We start from the raw sequence: 22,692 nt of genomic DNA on the forward strand, positions 1-22,692 counted from the left end.
TCCAAAAAGGATTAAAAAAAAACACAAGAATAAATATTCTAAATTAACCATGCAATGGTATCCTGGGGTTTCTCACGACTGTTCATGCGAAATAAAAATTCTTTGCATTATTTAACGAATTTATTTCTTTGGGTATACATTACAAAAAAATTACGTCGTTGAACTACTTCCGACCATTTGGGTTTTGTAATTTTAATCCGAGTCTAATTAACACTGCCGAGCGTGAAAAAGGACAGCGAAGGTCGAGTGGCCTTGGTCGCCGAGGATCGTAAACATAACACGGGTCGGATTAGTATGGTCTGGTCTCGCACCGATGCACCCGACCTTTATTATGTTTACACTCCTCAGCGACCGAGGCCACTCGAGCTTTAGGGCCCCTCACGCGCTATACATATATACATATGTATCGAGTAAACACTATACCTACTATTTCAGGGTACGTTACGTTAACCTTTAGTTGGTTATCGTTGGTCATCGAGAACGGTTGATTTTCTGATTCCTAGACAAGTGAAAATTTTTCAGTAGTACTTGAAATATTAATTTTGTTGCAAATACTGAGCACTATTTAAATTGCGTGTGGATTATATTTGTGAACATGTCAACATTGGACTGCGGACCTTTATGCGAAATAAAAATTGTCAGCATCAATTGCAAGGTATAGTAATCATACAGTATTTTCGTTTTTAACAATCCTAATAAGCTAGTGTATTGATATTCGAAAATTTTGTCTACTGTTTTACATTACTCGTTGTCGTCGTAAATGCATAAAATTCGCAGTCTAGTCGTCGTGCTAACAGTGGGTCAAGCTTAATTCTGTGAAATGAAAGTTGCTTTGAATTAGGGAGGAAATGGTATTAAAAGAATTCTGTTCTTTGGACGCCTGAAGCAAGAAGATCCTTTAACGTGATCGTGCCCGTGCTTTCGCCGGTGCTTTTCGACTCTATTAGTCGTAACTGGTAAATTACGTTGCTATGTATATTTCGTTCTCTGTTCTATCCGTACTAACGAAGTATTTTTGGTGCGAGCCGAAGCTTCCCTATGTTTCTAAGAGGAACACGTTACTCGAGTATTCGAGCGAGAGGCGGGAGGTGGGAGAACCAGCGTTAGTTTTCTTCGCGAAAAGATGCACGGAGTGGATGCAACTATAGTTTCCGTTTCTCGTGCGAACAAACACCGTGAACGGCCATCGACGGAACCCCGTTTCCGCCGGCTGCGAAACTTCGTGCGAATTCCACGAATTTCCGCCATCATTGAAATTCAAAAATCACCGAATGAATTTATTCGAGCTCCGCAGGTATAAATGAACACTAGGTTTACGGAGCACTAAGAGTGAATATTTTGCATCACTTCATAAAAATAACAAGAACGTGCTACCCAAAATTTTCGCAATATTTTAAAAGTAATATATACCCAAAGAAATAAATTTGATAAATAATTTCTCATCCATGCATCCTTACGATCTTAATATTTTTAAATTAAAAATATTAAAACCCGTCATTTTGACGGGTCCCGTAAACCTAGTGTTAATTTTCTGAGGGATGAATTAATGTCAGACATTTTTTTGACGAGTCCACTGCGACGAAACTTTAGACAGAGCGTTCGACGAGCCAAAAATGGAACTGTATCAAATTTCCAAATTTCGTTTTTATCGAATATCCAAAGAAAATATATCACGGGAAAATTTTGCGAAAAATTGTAAATTATATCGATTATTCATTTTTAAGAGAAAAATAAAAATGTATTGCCACGTTCGCCACCGTGTTAAACTTCACTTGTTGTTTACTTGGTATTTTGCAAATACTAGAAGCTCTGCACACTGTAGAAACACGAAGATTCGCAGTCTAATTACCGGATCATTTAATCCCTTGCAAATACGCCGTACATTGTTCACATTTAAGTGAAATATTGTTCAACAGAAGATTTTATAATAATAACATGTCTCTTGTCATCCTAGAAAATTCATAACACGCTCACGACTTTTTTCATATTTTACAAGTTGAGACAAATGAGGGTCGCATACGTGTCAAGCTTACACGATGAACAAATTAAATAAACAAATGGTAGCTTTGATTTAATTCGTCTTACCAAGGGGTTAAATTCGACCAAAATCGCTTTTGAATTTGTTCACGGGGTTTCGCGGATCCGATTCTCTCTTTAATTAGGTGTACAAATTAATTCTAGACCTTCGCAATTAATCGGTAATAATCTAATTTTTATAGATCTCATAGATGATTCAACGATCGCTAGACTGTGGATTTTATGCATTCATGGCGAATACGTGTGGTTGAAACACAATGTAATTAGTACATCTATTACAAATTATTGCAAGAAGTCAATTTTTCTTCACAATTATTTATTTCGCACTAAGACCCGCAGTCTAAATATCGGTCGAATCGAAAATTATTTCTAAGATGGCGTAAATGCGCAGAAAGCGACGAAGATTATTTTCTACAGAACGTAAATGCGTCTCCGTTGCCTGTAAATAATATCAACAAATTCGCGAGTAAAGGGTTACGAATCAATTTGTACATTTAACAGTCTGTTCGTGCCGAAGATGTGTGCGTTCATTCCGCGTATGCACACGCATGTGAAAAGGAATGCGTGCGCACACGCGCGCTCGTCTAAATAGAAGTATAATATTATTCCGGGATTATTTGTTATAGCAGGTGTGTTTGATATGTAACCGAGCCCCGTTCATTGTTGAGACTAATTCCTTTGTTTTGGTGTATCCTTGCCGATCGAGAGAGAACTCTAAAACATTCTGTGTAAGATCAGTGCCGAGGTCGCAATCGATATAGAAAACTTTTACAGCCGTCGAATCGATGTAACGTTGATTACACGATTAAATCAGAGAGAGAGAGAGAGTGTGAGAGAGAAAGCGAGAATGAGAGAAAGAGAATGAGTGATAAAAAGAGAGAGAGAGAAAGAGAAAAGCATTGCACACATTGTACAATACCACGTGTTAATAATATAATGCGTTCCATCGTCGTATGCATATATATGTATATGTATAGAGATATACATAAAACAACAGAAAGTCGAACGGTTTTTCTCTGGCAAATATTTATACGTATACGTATATGTGTGTACACTTTTGTGGACGCACTCATACATATATATACACAGACAAAAAGACACCTTTTTATATGAGAAGCTATTCGTAAAACGTGTGAATTAAGGGCAAGCATATGGGACAACAAAAAAAAAAAGATAACGAAGAAGAAGATACCATGAACCGTTCTGTGTGTAGTATGGTAATAGTTGAATGGGAGAGCACGTGAGAAATATTTTACATTTTATTCCAGTAAAGCGTGGCTGATCGGACGAGCTATGGATTTGTTGGGGGATCGAGTGGAGGACTTGTGGCGGGCTGCAAGCGATTTTCGAATTTGAACGGATTTTCTGAATTTTCAAAAATTGTAAGATAGTCTTCGTCTTGTTGGTAACGGTGTAATTGAGTTAGCTCGACCAATGGGAGAAAGTGTTCGCCTGACTAGATTCTATTTGTCGATAGTAACTTTGAGAAAAGACATGTAACAATGAAGGAAAAATCTTTCCTCGAGGTCATTCCTTAACGAGATTTCAAGGTCGTTATTTTTTTCAACGAAACTTTATATTTTTTCTTAGATATCATTGTGGAGCATAAAAAGGCGAATCCAACGACTACCATGAACGTACCGTTACGATCGTTCAATCTCGAGATATCTGTGTCTGAAAATGAAAATTTTTATGCTTTCGGACACAAATATCTCGAAATTGGTCGATCGAACCGGTATGGTTATTGTAGCCGTTGAATTTGTCTTCTCATGCTCTACAACAATATCCAAGAAAAAACACAAGGTTTCGTTGAAAAAATTCCCGTGACCTTGAAATCTTGTTGACACCCTGTAGGTTATAAAAATTGGCCTTGAGGAACAATTCTTTCCAGAATACGATTTTTCATTTTCAATCCAAATAGCTCTTTCGAGAATTGTGTTTATGATTTCGACCGGATGCTTTCTGCCAAGCGTTGTCGGCCATCTTGTAAAATGTCAATGAATCTTTTGCGAAGCATCATTGTTGCGTTCCGCCACGAATTCGAAATTCCGTTCCACGGTAATCGAACGGCTAAAAGGCGTGCGAGAATGATAAATGTGCGTGTTCCACGGGATAGCAAGTGTGTTGTAGAAGTGCGGAGAATATTTAATTAAATAAAAACCTAAAATTAGACGAATTGGTTAACGAACGGAGTTGTGTAACTTACCTCGGGACGCGCCCCGCCTCGAGCGGAAAAGAGGCCGCTCTGCGATTGTTACCGGTTTATTTCGTTCCACTGTCATTGTGATTTATACGATCTACGCAGCTAGACAATTATATGTACAAAAGACTTTTTCCAACGAGTGTCCGAGCTGATTATTCTTTTTCCGAAGCGTTTTTCTTTTTCACTTTCTTTCACATCGCCTCGCCGATCGCACTGTTCAACTTCCGGTCCGCAACTTTCAGTCAACAAATTTCCGGGTTTCTTGTTACCCAAATGTAAATCTATATAAATCTTTTTTAATTCTCAGTTTTTTTGGGAATATCAAGTTTGAGAAGAAAACGCGAATGTTCAACTTTACGTAATTTTTGTGCTCCAATGGCGAGAGGCACGCAGTTCTAATTTGTGTAATAGTGTTCTTTGGACTCTCCTGAACAAGATGATATAGCTAAATGTTATATTGTAAGTGCAGAAACTTGTTTAAATAATGGTTAAAGTGAAAAGTAGTGAAATTTGCCAAATTTTTGTCAATTTTTGTCATTTTGTCAAATGTTGTCACGTTTGGATTCGTTTCGATCAGAAAAATGCCACGATTGTGGTCAGAGTTCCATAGAAAAATTATTAAAAACAAATAAGTATTGTTATAGAATCATTATCGGCAAAAATTACGTCCAATGTTCAAGGTACAAGCGAGACAATTTTTTAAAGAGCGTCAACACAATGCGTGCACAGACTGCGGATCTTTAAACAAATTAAGTTTAAGAGGAATAGTTTAGTGTCGATCAGGGAATAATTTATTGTTGAACAGTGTTGTCGCGTTGCACAGACAGGATGGGAAATCGAATGAAACTTTACAGAGGTAGGAGAGCATACTCGCACGGTAGGCCAAACTGTTTTCTTTATTCGCATAGTTAATATAAAGTTGGACTTCGTCCTGTATCCTAATTTCGTTCTAATTTCACTGTAAAAAAATCCCCGCGCGATGGTCGCGACAGTGAAAGAGTCTTGCGTTCTGCGTAAGTGTCCTTGGACAGCTAAAAGTCTTGTCTAAGGCTTCCTAATAATTTTTCCGGAAATTTTTAAGAAAAAACGCCGGATGCCACACGCTTTCATTTAATGAGACATTTCCGTTCAAAGTTGCGATCGTTAATTTTTTGTACCAGCAATGCCTCATTGTTTTCGTTTTACAACATAAGCGCGTATTTCTTTCACCCTCGATAACACGAAAGAAATAATTCAGGTGAAACGACGCGAGTCCACTACTCGCATTGTTCCCTTCTCGTATTGTTCTTCGCGACCGCGGTTCCAAAACAAAACATTACCGCCAATGTCGTACGCGAGCGTTCTATTATCGCATACCTGCTCAGTATGATTTCGCCTGTCGTGTAGTGACGAGTCTGTCACAGTTAACTAAAGTTTAGTAACAAATTTTATACAATTATTCATATTATCTAATTAGTAAAACGTGATGTGAATATGATGTGAAAATGGATATCAGTGCCCAGTGTTATCGGATACGGATCTACTGAAGGTATGTTTTAACCATAATATTACAGCTTCACATTATAAACAATCTAGAGTCTGAAAAGTATCGATATATATCTGAGAATAAAACATAAAATGTTTTTATTATTATGTGTAATCTCAAAGCCTTATGCGTATGAACTGAACATAGGTAAAATTGCATTATTTTTTCGAGCCTATCGAATTTGTTTTCATGATTTCTTTTTGGTAAATTCTATATTATAAAGCTGAATCAATTCATAAACATAAATTTTTGAAATTGTGACATGCGGCATTTTTCCTTGTGGACATTATATATTACCCCATCAAAGTTCTACAAAAGATTATTCCGTTACTCTTCGGGGACACACCGTTCAGGGTCCGCGTAGGGTAGTTTCTTAATCACTATTTCGCTTGATTACGGACTACTTCGGCTTGCAGGCGAGCCGCCAGTGCTTTTCGCACCTGCAGGACAGAGGGTTCCATGGGTTCAGGCAATTTTAGCTGCTGCTCCCCCTTTATCGTCGCCTGTGCGACCTTTCGGGCCGAGCTCGGCCTTGTCGAGTTCATCTCCAGCCTGTGGCTCCTGGCCTCCTTCTTCAGGGCCACCAGCTTGTCCCTTCGGGCCTTGAGGTAAGCCTGCCTCTTCTTGATATCCTCTTCCGAAATCTGCAACGGTGATTAATTCTGGATGAGTCCATTTGTAAAAATTAAGGTGGGAACAATTGAATTCGAAAATTGAATTTACGTTTTGGTCCTCCGGCTTGGATTCGTCCGAGGACATCGAGGTGGACGGAGTGATTCGTTCTATTTTTTTAGGAAGTTTCACTTCTTTTAACTCTTCTTCGTCGTCGTCGTCTTCTTCTTCTTCTACTTCTTCGATTTCCGCAGACACGATCTCGGTTTCCGGTCTCTTCTCTCCCTTGTCTTCTCGCGAAGCTCTCAAAGCTTCCTCCAAAAGAGCTCTCTCGGTGTTGTACTTCTCTGCAAGGCGTTCGTGTTCCTTGATCAACGTGGTTTCCGACGATAGATCTCGATCCTCTTCCGAATCGTCTTCCAGAGCGTGCTTGCTGAAGATGGAAAACAGGTCGTGATTCAGTTTTTCTAGGAGATAGCGACATTTTGTGATTTTTTAATATGATCTTGTACTTTTCAATAATTCTAAGTTAGCTTATGGCAAAGTGCGATCTTTGAGGTGTAATTCGAGGTCTTGAAAGTTTGAAAAATCTTACAGGAACACATTTTTAAATCGATTCGAAGCAACCTCTCAAATCTAGTCGTTTTCTCTGAGCAGGCGGTCGGGATTTGTCGATTTTTCCACGTGATCTCGAATTTTCCTGTGAACCTAAATCGGTCCATCATAAAGCGCAGTCACGCATCTTTAATTCAAGCCCTTAAAAGTTAAAAAATTCCCTCTGGAATCCATTTTTTAATCGATTCGAAGCTACCTCTTAGAATTCAATTATTTTGTTCGGAGCAAGTGGCCGCAATTTATCGATTTTCCGACATGATCTCGAATTTTCCTGTGAACCTGAATCGGTCCATCATAAAGCGCAGTCACGCATCTTTAATTCAAGCCCTTAAAAGTTTAAAAATTCCCTTGGGAATCCATTTTTTAATCGATTCGAAGCCACCTCCTAAAATTCAATTACTTTGTCCCGAGCAAGTGGTCGCAATTTATCGAATTTCCGACATGACCTCGAATTTTCCTGTGAACCTAAATCGGTCTGTCGCAAAGTGCGAACCTCCACCTTCAATTTAAGCCCTTAAAAGTTTAAAAATTCCCTCGAGAATCCATTTTTTAATCGATTCGAAGCCACCTCTTAAAATTCAATTATTTTGTCCCGAGCAAGTGGTCGCAATTTATCGAATTTCCGACATGACCTCGAATTTTCCTGTGAACCTAAATCAGTCTGTCGCAAAGTGCGAACCTCCACCTTCAATTTAAGCCTTCGAAAGTTGAGGAATCTCAACCGGAAGGTATTTTCGAATCGAATTGAGGCAAACATGTTCCGAGCTTACTGAATGATTTCTTCCATAACCAAAGTGTCGTCGTTCGATCCATCTGCTTCGTACACGAACGATGCGGGCGTGAGGCCATACTTTTGCTCGATCATGTTCAAAGCCTGCAACTGCAGCTCCAAGTTCTTCTGCGTCATCATTCGTTTGAATATCTCGTACTCGTTCGCTGCCCATATCTGCTCGAACAAGTTCTGGAAACAGCGAACGATTAATTTTTCTATCAGTCGATTGGTGCTAATCGGACCAAATGAATTCATATAAATTCCTCTGATAACAAAACACATCTTTTCTCAGTCCCATTGATTTTATGAGACCTTGTATATTCTGCAAGGATTATAAAACGGTGGTCATACCTGCTGGAATTGTATCGGCATCCTAGTGTACTTGTTCATGGTGCAAGCATTCTCAAATTGTTCCGGAGTGATTCCAATGTCCTCCATGAAACAACCAAGCAGCAGATCCACCAGGTTTTTGTATTCTTGATAAGTTCCCCGGTACTCGTCGCTCTCTTCGACATCCGCTTCGAATACTTGAGTAATTCGCGACAAAACGAGACATGCAGTTCAGAAAAGAGATAATCGCTACAAAACCAGAAGATTCTCGAAACAATAATAAAAGTCTACGCAGCTCTATTGTTGAAAAAATTATTACTTCCAAGTCCCTACACTAAAAAAATAAAAATTAAATTCACGACCCAGATGTAAGAAATGGCCTAACAAGTCGGGAAAGAAGTAAATTCAATTTCCAGGAGGCGAAGGTCAAGAACAGTCAAATAGCGTCCTGCGCGTCATCCTAATTGTCTAGGCTCGAACTTACTGAGCGACTTCTCTTCGATGAAGGTGATCAAAGGCGCCGACCATATCGGCCCCTGAAGAAACCCGATCAAAGAGTCGAAGACCCAGGCGCTGTCCTCCTTGTCGTTCATTTTACTTTTCGCGATAACGATTCAATTTATTTACTTGCGTTTTAGCAGCACGGCGAATTGCACACGTTCGACTTCGTCATGGCGTAGTCATAGTGACCGCGGACAAAACACTGTGGCCGCAGACTTGCGCCGTTGTCGGTCGTCTTAGCGTCTTTCAATTTCGCATTGTTTATTCGGGAAAGATAAAAAAAAACACACACACACACACTTTGCTTCTCTCGCGTTTTATTCGCTGTATAACGCTCTCTATGTTACATGTGTTATTATGATCGAAGTAGAAAAAAGACGTAAGGAGAGATTAACGAAACCCAACTATTTTTTTTACATGGTAAATATGTTCAACAAATCTGTTCTGAGACACGTAACACTTGTGTTCGAATACTTTTCGGATCTACATACGTCCGTGTCTCTTTTTTTTTTGGACCGTGTTATGTGAAAATCGTGTAAAAAAAGAAATAGTTGGGTGTATTGTATAAATTAGCTTGTGTACAGTATGATTCAGGCGCGCGTGGCAGTCTCGATTGTTTATCGAGGAAATGTCAAATTATAATTAGGCTGCGGGACTTTGTGCGAATTTGTGTTAACTTATTTAAAATTCACACAGAACTGTTTTCGAATATGTATTTCAAAGTAGAAGTTCCAACAAGAACAGTTTGAAATTTTCAACATGCGCAGCTCAACAATTACGAATCTGCATTTGGCACCGCTGTGGACATCATTGTTAACAGACTGCTGATCTCTGTGCAAAATAAAAATTGCCCAGTGGTAGGAAACTCTTCTAATAATTTGAATAAGTCGAGAAACAATATTTTTGGTACTTCTAATAATTAATTTGATCATCCACAAGCGCACAAAGCGAGCAGCCTAATTGTCATAACTCGAGGACGCTGCTTCTCTCGCATCGTCCTGCATAAGGCTCGTCTTAATTAACTTATTCGGCATTTAACTGCAGTCGCATACAATCGGTTTACAAGTTCAGTGGTGATTTGTACACGCACGATGCCAGTAAGAATCCGCCGGTGTCAGCGCGAAACAAACTGTGACTGGCCTAATTTCTTACCGGCTCTCTCGAACGCTTGGCCAGCATAATTCGTAGAAGATCGATTACAAAACAAGAAACGCTGATACATGTGGATTACGGGAAAACTCTTATGTACAACGCACACCCAGTCTCTCTCTCTTGCAAGTTCCGAGTAAAGTATATATGTACAATGCGCAACGACTCGGCGAATCGATCACGAGAAGCGAATCGAACGGGCATTTCTGCGAGTTAACTGTTGGACGGCGGTGGTCGGGTCCGGTCTGACCCGGAGTATTAGTGTTCGTCTATGCACTCTGTTCCTGGCGGTTAATTCCAATTCGAAGCTATTATATCAACCTTCGTGCACTGTGCAACTGTATATTCGAGCGAAAAGTAAACTTTTAGCTTAATGATAGTTTTTGTTTGGGACGTATATGAATTAATTCAGTGCAAACTGTTTATACAGGCTTTGGATCTTTCAATAAATATTAATACTGCAATTACTTGGACAGTGCACCAGAAATTAACACTTTGATCGGCTAATTATTAGACTGAGATCTTTCAATAAATATTAATGGTGCAATTAGTTGGACAGTGCACCAGAGTCGAAGAGAGCTCGATAGCAATGGACCAGAAAGAGTATTTAAAAAAATGCATAAATAAATCTGAAGATGCGCTTGTCAGTACAATCCGCGGTCCAAAAGTTAATTGATCGTTGATCCTGGATCGAGAAGCGTTTCAACGCTGGTCATCAGCTGCAGCGGTAACATTGATCACCGGGACGGTAATTATTATCCTACAATTGGAAATTGTGCTGGGAATGGTTCAAGGTGTTCGTGGACATTGTGTGGGCAGGATGGGATGGCGCGGGGGTGTACAGACTATGATGAGAATGGGATTTCGCTCTGGACAGCTCACTATAGCGGTCTTGTTCCGGCGGCGCTACCAACAGCACCGGTCTCAGAGACAAGGACTTCCGGGATCCCGCGACGCTCTGCGCTTCGTTCACGTATCCTGGATTCACCTCGCCTGCAAAACACATATTTTTCTTTCAACGCTGTTGTAATTTTTTAATTATGTTTCACCGAGTGAAAAATCCTTTCGTTTCGTTAACCCATTAGCTGCCACGATCCCCATTTGGGGATTTTGGAATTTTACGTACACCGCTCGGTGGCAGAAATCTATTTGGTACGCCTGACGGTTTAGTTTCATTCATGCTAAAATTTGGCAGTCAATGGGTTAACACGTTGAACGCCACGTCAGCCATATGTGGCTGACGGAATTATTTGTGCAGGTTTTAAAATGAATTTTTACGTTGATATATTCATTGTACTGAACTTCATTAGGATCTGTAACATGCAAGAAAGTTGGAGGATTACTCAGTATCGTACATTTAATTTTTTGCCATTTTTATTTCATTAAATAACTTACTTTGATTTTATGGAATTTTTCAGGTTTCTAGTTTGGCGTTCAAAGTGTTAATGAATGGATTTTCTCCCGTACTTGAATGACTCGTCAGGTGTCGGTAGAGCTGGGAAACTTTTTGAAAAATCGTACCTTTGTACAGGGAGCCATTGTTGAAAGGCTCCGGCTGCAGCCTGACGTGCCTCGACGCCAAAATGAACGCAAGCGCTGCTAAAGTAGCGGCATCGAGTGCCGCGATCGCTGCTAACGGTATCGCCCATCTAACGGCGCAAGCCCCTGGATTGTATCTGTCAAAGAACAATTTATTTATCATCATTTTTTTCATATTCTCACCCGGGGAGTCTTCGGGCGCCTCTTAAAACAAGGAGCACCAAAATTTATGTGCAAAGGCCATCACAGCTGCACTCTACCTTCTTCAAGGTTTATTCAAGGTCAAGTTTTTTTTTTATTGTTGCAACGTAATCTATTAATCGAGAGGATAAAAAGTCCCACGGGGACTCTAGATCTCGAGTCAATAGTTTTCTCAAGAAACGACTCTGAAGTTTCGTGAATTTTTTTATTACTATTTATTTATTATAGCGTGTCCCAAAATAGCGGAAATAGGGGGACGTAGAGGGGGTGATTCATGAGAACATGAGTCCGACAGTATAGAATAAACTATTTTCTAAGTAAGTATAGAACAAAGTGTTGTTGAACGTCTGGTCATGACCTACTGATTCTACTTAAAAATGCTAGGCACGCGAACTTGACGGGCGGTCTGAAACAACGCGTTCACCCTGTAGAGATTCGTGGGTATTATTTTCAAGAACGAGACGTATAGATTGCGGGAATGTATTTCGATTGTTTATAGACGAATAACGTGATGAAAGAAGGGCCACGGAATTAATTGGTACACCAAAGTAATTGAAACGTTCTGCAACTGCGAGGCGAATTTGATTCCGCAGATGGAAGCAAGTTTATTATAGAGACAGAGGGGATCGGATTGACACGTAATTGATACCTGGAGGCAGCTGCACCGCAAACGGCTCGTATTATCGGCGAATCCCATCCGAGCGGATAAACGCAGACTCCGATCGCCATGGATATCGCTGGAAAAAAATAACAAGAGAACAATATATAGTATTTTATTATTATCCAGCATTATTTATTGTCGCCTCGTCTCTCGGCTCTGGCTTTGTAATCACCATTTTTAATCGTTCAATTCTTCCCCGCATTCTTCGCGCGAAAGGCAAGTCGCGAATATTTTAGCATGTCGATTGGAGCAACGCTCTTCCGAAGGCTACACAGGTGACTATAGCGCGCGTGGCTGCTATCGTCGAATGCAAACGAACGCGCAACAACGCTGGCATTTGCGAACAGTGCACCTACACGCGGATCTTGCACGCAGAGGTCAAACAGTGAAAGGTAGCGGGAACCACTATCTTTTCCAACGCTTATTATATTTCCCCGAGGTGCTCGCGACTTGGCTGCGAATCTTCCTGCGTTTATGGCGTGCGCGAGACTATAATTCAGGTAATTCCATATCTATCGGAATACATCCCATCCGTGGACGCCATAGCGTCACCCCTTTTTTTTTTAACACTGAACCTACCAAGCACAAAACCATATAAAAGTGACACGTCTTATAGAAGGGAGAAGATTGTCTTCGGTTAAACTTTGTACGATTTTCGTTATAACGTGTGCTAAAATAAAGAAGTCAATTCAGTAATTTCCGATGAAAACGTTTTTATAATTTCGATAATTGTGGAATGGAAAACCGGTCATTTTGACCGTGGTAGGTTTAGTGTTAACTCGACTACAATTAACTACGGTGTTAACTTAACTACAGAATAAAAATGTTCCGTATCGATCATAAGAAAGGAGAGTTGCACAACAATTGATTTCTCAGATAAACAATTATTTCGAATAGTTACAAAATAAAGTACTAAATTTACAAAATACTAGAGTCCACGGCGTAGTAATTAGACGTAGAAACTAAGTAAATGTATGAATCACAATCATAGCCGAGTGATAATACATTAAATTTACAAAATAAAGTACCATGTTATTTGAAATAATACTTCAGGTAATGTTATTTCGAGAATGATCAACGGCATGTTATTATAAAATTTGTGTTATTATAAAATAGAGCAACACAGGATATTTGAAATAATATTTCGAACAACGTTGTTTCAGTTGTGCCGCGGGATGTGTTTCGGCAGTGAGAGCCTAATCGGACGGCGAGAGGCGCGGAAGAAAGTCATGGGGTAATCGAATTGCAAATTTCCTCGGCGGAAACTCGGTGTTATGGCGGACGTCGGTGCGGTTGCACGCGGACAGGAAACGGTTCTTCTGCGATTCCACGATTGCCACACGTTACAATGCACCGAGAGTCGGCTTCTGGGTGAAACCGTTTTCTTCCTCTTGAAAGAGAACCGCCTCGCATTTCGAGCCAGTGACTTTCACTGTCGGCGCGGTGTAAACGGCACGGAATCGCGTCGGTCATGCCGTCGATCAACGACCGATCGACTGTTCTAACTTTCATCACGGCCGCGACCATCGTTCTTCTTACGTAAAACCTTTACTTTTACCTATGGTCGCTCTGCCGGTCTCTTCGTTGGTCAAGATGGATTGCGTCGTTGCCCCGGAACGCTTACCGACGGACCGTACAAGGATTCTCAACCTAGATCTAAGGGAGTCCTGCAGGATATAGCATCCCCAAGATCTAGGGTTCAAAGTATCTGGAAAGTTAGGGGATCCGGAGGATTCTGAACCTAGATCTGAGAGATTCCTGCGAGATATAGCATCCCTAAGGTCTAGAATTCAAATTATAAGGATTCTCAACGTAGGTCTAGGAGAGTTCTGCAGGATATAGCATTCCTAAGATCTAGAATTCAAATTGTAAGGGCTCTCAGCTTAGATCTAGGGGAGTCTCTCTGGATATAGCACCCTTAAGATCTAGAGTTCAGAGTATCTGGAAAGTTAGGGGATCGGAGGATTCTGAACCTAGATCTGAGAGATTCCTGCAAGATATAGCATCCCTAAGATCTAGAATTCAAATTATAAGGCCCCCCAGCTTAGATCTAGGGGAGTCCTCCTGGATATAGCACCCCTAAGATCTAGAGTTCAGAGTATCTGGAAAGTTAGGGGATCCGGAGGATTCTGAACCTAGATCTGAGAGATTCCTGCGAGATATAGCATCCCTAAGGTCTAGAATTCAAATTATAAGGATTCTCAACGTAGGTCTAGGAGAGTTCTGCAGGATATAGCATCCCTAAGATCTAGAATTCAAATTGTAAGGGCTCTCAGCTTAGATCTAGGGGAGTCTCTCTGGATATAGCACCCTTAAGATCTAGAGTTCAGAGTATCTGGAAAGTTAGGGGATCGGAGGATTCTGAACCTAGATCTGAGAGATTCCTGCAAGATATAGCATCCCTAAGATCTAGAATTCAAATTGTAAGGGCTCTCAGCTTAGATCTAGGGGAGTCTCTCTGGATATAGCACCCTTAAGATCTAGAGTTCAGAGTATCTGGAAAGTTAGGGGATCGGAGGATTCTGAACCTAGATCTGAGAGATTCCTGCGAGATATAGCATCCCTAAGGTCTAGAATTCAAATTATAAGGATTCTCAACGTAGGTCTAGGAGAGTTCTGCAGGATATAGCATTCCTAAGATCTAGAATTCAAATTGTAAGGGCTCTCAGCTTAGATCTAGGGGAGTCTCTCTGGATATAGCACCCTTAAGATCTAGAGTTCAGAGTATCTGGAAAGTTAGGGGATCGGAGGATTCTGAACCTAGATCTGAGAGATTCCTGCAAGATATAGCATCCCTAAGATCTAGAATTCAAATTATAAGGCCCCCCAGCTTAGATCTAGGGGAGTCCTCCTGGATATAGCACCCCTAAGATCTAGAGTTCAGAGTATCTGGAAAGTTAGGGGATCCGGAGGATTCTGAACCTAGATCTGAGAGATTCCTGCGAGATATAGCATCCCTAAGGTCTAGAATTCAAATTATAAGGATTCTCAACGTAGGTCTAGGAGAGTTCTGCAGGATATAGCATCCCTAAGATCTAGAATTCAAATTGTAAGGGCTCTCAGCTTAGATCTAGGGGAGTCTCTCTGGATATAGCACCCTTAAGATCTAGAGTTCAGAGTATCTGGAAAGTTAGGGGATCGGAGGATTCTGAACCTAGATCTGAGAGATTCCTGCAAGATATAGCATCCCTAAGATCTAGAATTCAAATTGTAAGGGCTCTCAGCTTAGATCTAGGGGAGTCTCTCTGGATATAGCACCCTTAAGATCTAGAGTTCAGAGTATCTGGAAAGTTAGGGGATCGGAGGATTCTGAACCTAGATCTGAGAGATTCCTGCAAGATATAGCATCCCTAAGATCTAGAATTCAAATTATAAGGCCCCCCAGCTTAGATCTAGGGGAGTCCTCCTGGATATAGCACCCCTAAGATCTAGAGTTCAGAGTATCAGGAAAGTTATTGTATCAGAGGATTCTGAACCTAGATCTGAGAGAGTCCTGCAAGATATAGTCACCCCAAGATCTAGAGCTCAAAATACCTGGAAAGTTAGTAGATCAAAGTCCTCAAAGCGTGCTCAAAGTTGAAGGTTTGAAGCCCACTCGATCACGATAAAGTGATACTTGAAGTTGTAGGTTCGAAGACTCTCCGGAATGCAGGAACCGATTCGAAAGACCTGTTGATCGACAGTTTCCGACAGGCTCCGTACGATCCAGGAACTGGGGAAATCGCGAGTGCAACGAGGCGTGAACATTATGCACGTAATTCGCTGCAGGACGAATCGAGCGTGTCAATGTTCGTCAACTGGGTCAACGGTACGCAGACGGGGCGACGCTTTTACAAACGTAACCGCGTTTATGGTCCGTGCGTGGACGAGGCGATGTACCGTTCCTCGACATTGACTATGGTCGTCCGAACGTCGCGGCCATGACAGATTACGCGGTCTTACGTCGCGCAGCGCGTCGAATACGGTAGCGCCTCGATAATAGGCACGCGTGGGAACAATTCGAAATATCTTCCTGAATATTAATTTTTTCGGCAGTGTGTCCTAACACTTTTCTGTTCAAAAGGACACGAAGAATCGGATAATGTAAAGAAATGCATAGTGTCCAATTTAAAAATAAAACGCAATTGCACTTTGCGACTATGTCTACTATTGGGGCAATACTGTTGCTATTGGGCAATACTGATTCGTAACGTGGTGAACAAAGAAATTTACGAGCTCACAAATACATCTCTGAATCGTTTGTCAAAGAAGCATAAATAGTGGGAGTGAATCTGTGTTTACTATCGAAGCGAAGATGCGACCATTATCGATGCACTACTGTTATTTGTGAAACGATGAATAATAGAGTGATTTCACCGCGGTTAACGGTGTCCCCGTGGATCACGTGCATCAATGAGAGGTCTGTCGCAACAAGAGCGTGGCACGGAGTCGGTTGCGTCACTTCCTGACCCGGTCGCGTCGGTGCATCGCTTGCACCGCTTGCACCGCTGCAATTTTCAGCTGTGCCGCGCGCGCGCTGATAACGCGTTACGCGAAAATTACCGCAACAACCGGGGAGAACGGCCAAGCCGGCGTTATACTTTCTAAAACGATACTAAACGCGACCGCCGAGTCTCTGTCGGGCTTTGCCTTTGGCCCGACGGGTTATGCAACGGCGATGATTACGTTTGGCAGCCCCCCCCCTAATCTTTTCTCTCGACTGGGGACCACTGTTTCTTTAACCCTTTGATTTGGCTATGAATATTTATGCAAAATAAAAATTTTCTATCTCAATCGCAACTAACCGGAGTCGGATAAAAATTTCTTTTTCTTATGATTTTAATGAGTCGCAAAAGAATGTATAGATATTCTGAAATTCTTTTAATTCAAGGATTTATTTTCTTAACTTTTCTTATTCAATTCAATTAATTTTATTTTCGTCGTGAATGCATAGAATCCGCAGCCAGTCATTGATTTTCTTCGAGTAGAAATGAAATTCTTTTCACCTGCTATGGAAACTTAATTGTTCGGCCATTAGAGAAAATATGAACGCTAGATTTTCTCTTTCTTTTTTTTTTTTTTGAAAGTATGAACGATCGAGAAATTCTAATCGCTGCGTGTAAAAGTAGAAAACGTGCATGCGTGAGAATTACCTGACACGACCTGCATCCATGCACAAAGGTAGAAAACGGTGGTGCTCTGGCAGAAGAAGAACAGAAGCATGGCGCAAATTGTCAACAATGCGATTATCACAGCGACGCCCACCAGGATCGTGCTCGCCCTGAATGGAATGTTCACGATCGTCGATAGATCGTCCAGTCTCCCGATGCATTCTTCTCCGAGTTCACCTGAGAAACGGAAAACAAACAATCACATTTTGTTCCCGATAATTCCCTATCATTTTAAGTGTGTTATTTTTAATGTACTTCGAAAGACTGTTTCTGCGTCGATATCAATTATTAACAATTTAGAAAGGAATTGATACAACAATGTCGAGTCACACTTAAAATAGGGGTGCAAAGGGTTGAAGCTTTAAAGTATTGTTTGTTGAATTCGTTCAATTTTTAAACTCCTTCTTTGGACACAAGATTTAAAGTATAGTTACAGGTACGGTGAGGTGACATTAAAGTGACATAGTGGTTTAGAAATGAACAAAATTGACTGAAGGAAAGCGGTAGCGAAAAGGGCCAAAGAAGCAAACACTTTTCTGAAATAAAAATTTCAATAAAAATCTCTGAAAATTTTTCTGAAATAAATACTATTATTATTGTATATATGGTGTTTCAGCAGGTAATTTTTTGGATGTTTACCATTGCCACCGTAGCTGCACCTGGTCCACAGACCAAACCTGCCAGGGTTCTCGTGTTCCAGGTCGCCGAGCCACTCGGGTGTAACAAAAGCCACCACGCCGATGATGGCGTAGCATATGGTGAATATACCCCATAGGACGCCGATCGCTTTCGAATTACGGATGTAATTCGTCGCGTACATGTGCGAGGACTCCACGTACTCTATCTTCGACCCCATTCTACCGAGAAAACGAAAATACATTATTCTTCCTGGAATCCAATATTTTACAAAAATCAGAACAAGGAAAATATTTATCTCGTCCACCAGAATGTCCTTTATGGTGGACATAAATCTCATTAACACTAGAATTACGAATTGTATATGTAAAACAACAAGTTCCACATCATTGCTGTGATTAGACTGCGGTCTTTATACGCTTATGCTAAGAATGATTAGGTGAAATACAGAATTGTGAAGACAACAATTTAAAAGCGTCGGCACACTGTTTTCGATTTTCTGAAATTATTAAAACAGAAACATCATTTTTATTTCGTTTCTTTTTCGACTCTAGATCTTTACAATTTTTACATGAACAAAAATCGTCTGTGGAATGAGACGTAGCTCGACAGACACGTGAAAAATGGCATAAGCCAGGCCCATGACATTTGCACGGGACCGTTCACCGACGATCGGCTCCTTCTCTTTCTCTTCTCGATGCCACGAGCACCGATCTATCGATCAGAACGCATACGATGAAACGGTGTCGCGTGTTACACCGACTTCATGCTATTAATTATTATAATTAAATCGTGAGCCTTTATGTAACATCGACGGTCCGAGATTAGAGCTGCGTATCACGGATCTATACATATTTCCTTGAAGAAATGAATCAAAAGTTTTGATCAGAAACAATTTTATTCACATTAACCGTATCGAGTACAAAATGTGGTACACATTGTTTTATGAAAATTACAAGACTGAATTTATTCAGATTTCTTCACATTTTTATAACAATATGTGGAAGCATGTTTATAATTTCAATAATTAAATACTAAAATGGCGTGCGTTAACAATGTTCCAGATGAAATATGGATCCTGCGGAGCTGCCGTTTTCGGTTGATTTTGTACTCCTGCTGAAGTGTGTTACGAGCACATAAACATCCGCGGCCTAATCGTTATCTATTCATTATACGGGACAAACTCATTAGAAAGTAAGAAACGCTCAACTAAAATAATGTATCGTCGTAAAACGACGCGCTTGTAACCGACGAGCATGTATGTACAACTTCAAGACCGTGTATATCGGATTTTTGGACGTATGTGCGTCACGAGTAGTTATTATTTTTCCGGTTCAACGAGATTTTTCCTGTCTTTAAAACACTGTTCATCGACTTTCTCTTCTTCCCATAGAAAGGGAGGCTTGGGATTTTTATGTGCCTCGCGAAACGACCTCACTTTTATGCGATCTTTCTTCAAGTTTAAACAATTCTGGTTCATCTTTGTTTAACACATTGAACGCCACGTGACCGTCATATAACCGACACAATATTTTCACCTGACTTGAAAATCAATCTCTACTGCAATCCATTAGATAAATCAAATTAGGATCTACGAGGCGTGAGAAGGTTACAAACATCATTGTTATCATTAGACTGTGGATCTTTGTGCAGAATAAACATTGTATTGATCGATTTTAGGAAACAGCAGCTGCATAAATATTATATCTTCTGCGAATAATTTTGGTAAGTTACGGAATATTATAATCGGATTCGTAAAATCTGATATTTTTTCTACTTTGTCTTTTCTGTTCATGTATTATTAAATAGGCAGTTTCGATTTTTTTGCGACTTTTGTCAACATCAGTGTGACTCTGAACGTATTAAGAATTTATTGACATTGACAAATGTATGGAATCCATTCTCAACTTCCATTGACTCTCATTTCACGTTTTTCAGTTTCTGGCGTTAACGAAATCACCGGAAGTCTGCAAAGACAGCGCGAACGACCGCAATATGGATCAATCGTGAGACAAATCCGGATCTACCAAAGAGTAAACGAGCCGTCGACCCTCCTCAATTTCCTCCATCACCTTTTCTCGGGTCGCGTTTCCATTTCTGAGACCGCCTGAATCACCAAAAGTTACACGTGAAACACTCGAACCGAATTAGCACCGAAGACGATCGCAATATGGATCGACCGTGGGACAAATATGAATCTCCCAGGAAACTCGAGAGCCTCGGAACTCTGTGATCCCCGGCTGAAACACTATCCATTCTCCGAAAATCGACTTCTCATGATCTTGGAGTCGCCGAGAACTTGAGAACGCTGGAATTTCGAAGAATCCCAAGAAGAATAAGTCATTAAGAGCCTGGAGCTTGGTATCACTAAAATGTCGAAAACTTTTTTCAAACTTGGAGAATCTCTGGGATTTTTTTCATTTCGAATCTCTGCTATTTTAGAGAATCACCGAGATCTTGGGGAAAACAGAATCTTGAAGAATCTGTGAGAGAATCTCTACGATTTTGGAGAATCTCTGAAATTTTCAAAAAAGCTTTTTCGCATCTTGGAGAAGCTCTGGGATCTCAAAGGGTCCCCGAAACCTTGGAGAACTGATGAGATCTTGGAAAATCCCTGGTATTTGGAGATATCACCTAGGTTTTGGAAAATCTCGTATTTTGAAATATCACCTAGGTTTCGGAGAATCCCTGGAATTTTGGAGAGTCACCGAGGTTTCGGAGGAATCTCTCGAGTCTTTTAATATCGCTGAGGTTTCGGAGAATCCCTGGAATTTTGGAGTATCGCCGAGGTTTCGGAGAATCTCTGGGAGTTGATATAATCGTCAGGATCTCGAAGAGAACCTTGGAGAACCGCTGCAGCCTCGGACAGTCGCTGGGAGAAGTCTAAATCCAGACGGGGCACGTACCTTCTTTCTCGCGTAATCCGTTTCAGGACACTGTCGGAACCATGGACGCGACTATGTCACCGGCCACGGAGAAGCTCGTGGTCACACTTGCGGCGAAGGGCTGCACTCGAGGGTTGCACCAAGGGACCCGGGAATCGCGACAGACGGAACCGTGTCAATCGGTTGCATCGGGTTGCAACGGCGGCGCGAGTTGACGCGGCTGATCACCTCGAGCGAATGGGAAATACGTGTTAAAGAGGACGCGAGACCGCGGTTGCTGCGCACACACCTCAAGATGGCTGTCCCAGGTAGACCGAGCACGCAGGTAGGGGACTACAAGCCACGAGCAGAGCCGAGGAGCTGCCGAGACGAAAGAAAGGGACGGCACCCAGAGCTCTGAATGGGGCCTCTTGCCGGGGCCCCGGAGAGAAAGGCGACAAACGCGGACAACCGTGCTGGTGGGGACTTGGATTCGTGTGCTGGCCTCGGGACTTGCCCATTATTCTAATAAAGCCGCTTCGCTGATTGTCGGGCCAATTACAGTAACGTCTCGGTACATGTAAAACGGATACCGACGGTATTTACTAAAACATTTTATACTCCATTTCCTTAGAATGTACCCCTTGAGGAGCCCAGAAACTCCGAGTGAGACAATTCAATGACAAAACGCCTTTTTTTATTATTTTCTTACGAAAATTTTGTCAACATATTTGTGATATTTTTATGGTTAAAATGAGTCCAAACATGACACCGCTTGGATAATATTTAATTGTTTAATTCGTTTGATTTGTAGCTAGATAACTGTTCCATTCCCGGAACAATTACGTTCCTTTTTAAGTTCGGATAATGGAGGTTTTCTATAGTGTATTGAATCAATACGCGCGATCCAAATTGTGTCGTGTTTAGTGTCGTTTTAATCAGAAAAGCGTCACGAACGTGTTAGTAATTAGTATTGGATTAGTATTGTCCGATAGATTAAAAAGCGTAAAAGCGATTCCCTTCGTTAATTACAGAGCTGAAGACGCATGAGTTCTAAAGAGGCGTTGAAGAGAGCGGATTGTTCGCTATATGAGAAAAATTGGCTTTTCCTGTTCCCAGAAAATTAATAGAGAGCGACTTTTGTGCAGTTTCCGATCTCACCAATTCAATTGTTTCCGAGGTTACCTGCGAACACATTCGTGATAGTTTCAAGTATATAAAATACTCAATTGCACGCTTACTCAATAATAAATTAAACGTTGTGTTAACAAAGAAAATAATATGTAGGGAAAGAAAACATGTTGTCTGTTACGTCTGTTATTCTTTTGGAATTTACGAATATTAAAATATGTAATGTTGAGCAATTCGACTACGCGAAAAGTCAACGAGTTCCACAGACTCTCTGTAACCTGTTCTTTGGGCGTCACACTGTTGTGCATACTTTCCCGGTGACGCGTTAACAATGCTGACTGCACGCTACAACTTTTATCGCAATCCGCTCAATACATACGACTTCGTAATTCGCATTGTTCTTATTGGAATTCTCATGAAATTCTTGTAACGTCTGTATTCGTTGTAGTCCAAAAGATTCCGTCGTAATTGAAGCGCTGAACACGTAAACGAACCTATTTTTCTCAAGTTTATTGACCATTAGTATAATCTGACCGTTAAGACAGCAGCCAACGTCCTTATATTTATGTGAAAAACGTGCAACTTTCTTTGCTCCGATTTCTACAATTTTGAAAGTCGAGTGATCGCGGATTTGTGCGTGTGCGTGCAAAATTCAATATCACTTTTTACTGCTGTTTCATCTGTTATAATTGTACATTGTAATTCAATGCCAACGCTGTGTGAAAAATAATTATTTATGTGTACTAATGTCTACAACACATTATGC

At 40.9% G+C, this 22,692-nt stretch overlaps 2 protein-coding genes and 2 long non-coding RNA genes across 4 annotated transcripts; 2 read left to right on the forward strand and 2 right to left on the reverse strand.

Moving 5' to 3' along the window:
* Window positions 1-5,049: 5,049 nt before the first annotated feature.
* On the reverse strand, window positions 5,050-8,805 carry LOC143361873 (cilia- and flagella-associated protein 36). The gene is made up of 5 exons (XM_076801583.1): window positions 8,579-8,805; window positions 8,116-8,291; window positions 7,763-7,953; window positions 6,489-6,810; window positions 5,050-6,409 (listed from the first exon to the last, which is right to left on the reverse strand). The coding sequence occupies exons 1-5, from the start codon at window positions 8,685-8,687 to the stop codon at window positions 6,146-6,148; spliced, it is 1,062 nt and encodes a 353-aa protein (XP_076657698.1). The 5' UTR covers window positions 8,688-8,805; the 3' UTR covers window positions 5,050-6,145.
* A 90-nt stretch (window positions 8,806-8,895) lies between these two features.
* Window positions 8,896-21,368, reverse strand: Lhfpl (LHFPL tetraspan subfamily member 5 protein). The gene is made up of 6 exons (XM_076801584.1): window positions 20,838-21,368; window positions 17,935-18,152; window positions 17,278-17,472; window positions 12,134-12,221; window positions 11,266-11,420; window positions 8,896-10,737 (listed from the first exon to the last, which is right to left on the reverse strand). Exons 2-6 carry the CDS (start codon window positions 18,149-18,151, stop codon window positions 10,505-10,507), a joined length of 888 nt encoding a protein of 295 aa, XP_076657699.1. The 5' UTR covers window position 18,152; window positions 20,838-21,368; the 3' UTR covers window positions 8,896-10,504.
* On the forward strand, window positions 11,748-12,118 carry LOC143361876 (uncharacterized). The gene is made up of 3 exons (XR_013083542.1): window positions 11,748-11,801; window positions 11,869-11,921; window positions 11,984-12,118. It is a non-coding gene; the product is annotated as an uncharacterized LOC143361876 (long non-coding RNA).
* LOC143361875 (uncharacterized) lies at window positions 12,448-19,611 on the forward strand. Its single transcript, XR_013083541.1, has 2 exons — window positions 12,448-12,645; window positions 18,996-19,611. It is a non-coding gene; the product is annotated as an uncharacterized LOC143361875 (long non-coding RNA).
* Window positions 21,369-22,692: the final 1,324 nt, after the last annotated feature.

The sequence above is a fragment of the Halictus rubicundus genome, chromosome 15, assembly GCF_050948215.1.
Source record: "Halictus rubicundus isolate RS-2024b chromosome 15, iyHalRubi1_principal, whole genome shotgun sequence".
NCBI lineage: Eukaryota > Metazoa > Arthropoda > Insecta > Hymenoptera > Halictidae > Halictus > Halictus rubicundus.

Bases quoted from the DNA above. Each gene is read 5' to 3' on its own strand.
- LOC143361873 (XM_076801583.1), bottom strand. From the start codon at position 8,687: ATGAACGACAAGGAGGACAGCGCCTGGGTCTTCGACTCTTTGATCGGG. The intron at 8,292-8,578 runs GTAAGTTCGAGC...GAATTACTCAAG, and splicing joins CATCGAAGAGAAGTCGCTCA to TATTCGAAGCGGATGTCGAA. The intron at 7,954-8,115 runs GTATGACCACCG...CGCTGTTTCCAG, and splicing joins TGCCGATACAATTCCAGCAG to AACTTGTTCGAGCAGATATG.
- Lhfpl (XM_076801584.1), bottom strand. From the start codon at position 18,151: ATGGGGTCGAAGATAGAGTACGTGGAGTCCTCGCACATGTACGCGACG. The intron at 12,222-17,277 runs GTAATTCTCACG...ATTTTTTTCCAG, and splicing joins ATGGATGCAGGTCGTGTCAG to CGATATCCATGGCGATCGGA. The intron at 11,421-12,133 runs GTATCAATTACG...GTTCTTTGACAG, and splicing joins TGCGGTGCAGCTGCCTCCAG to ATACAATCCAGGGGCTTGCG.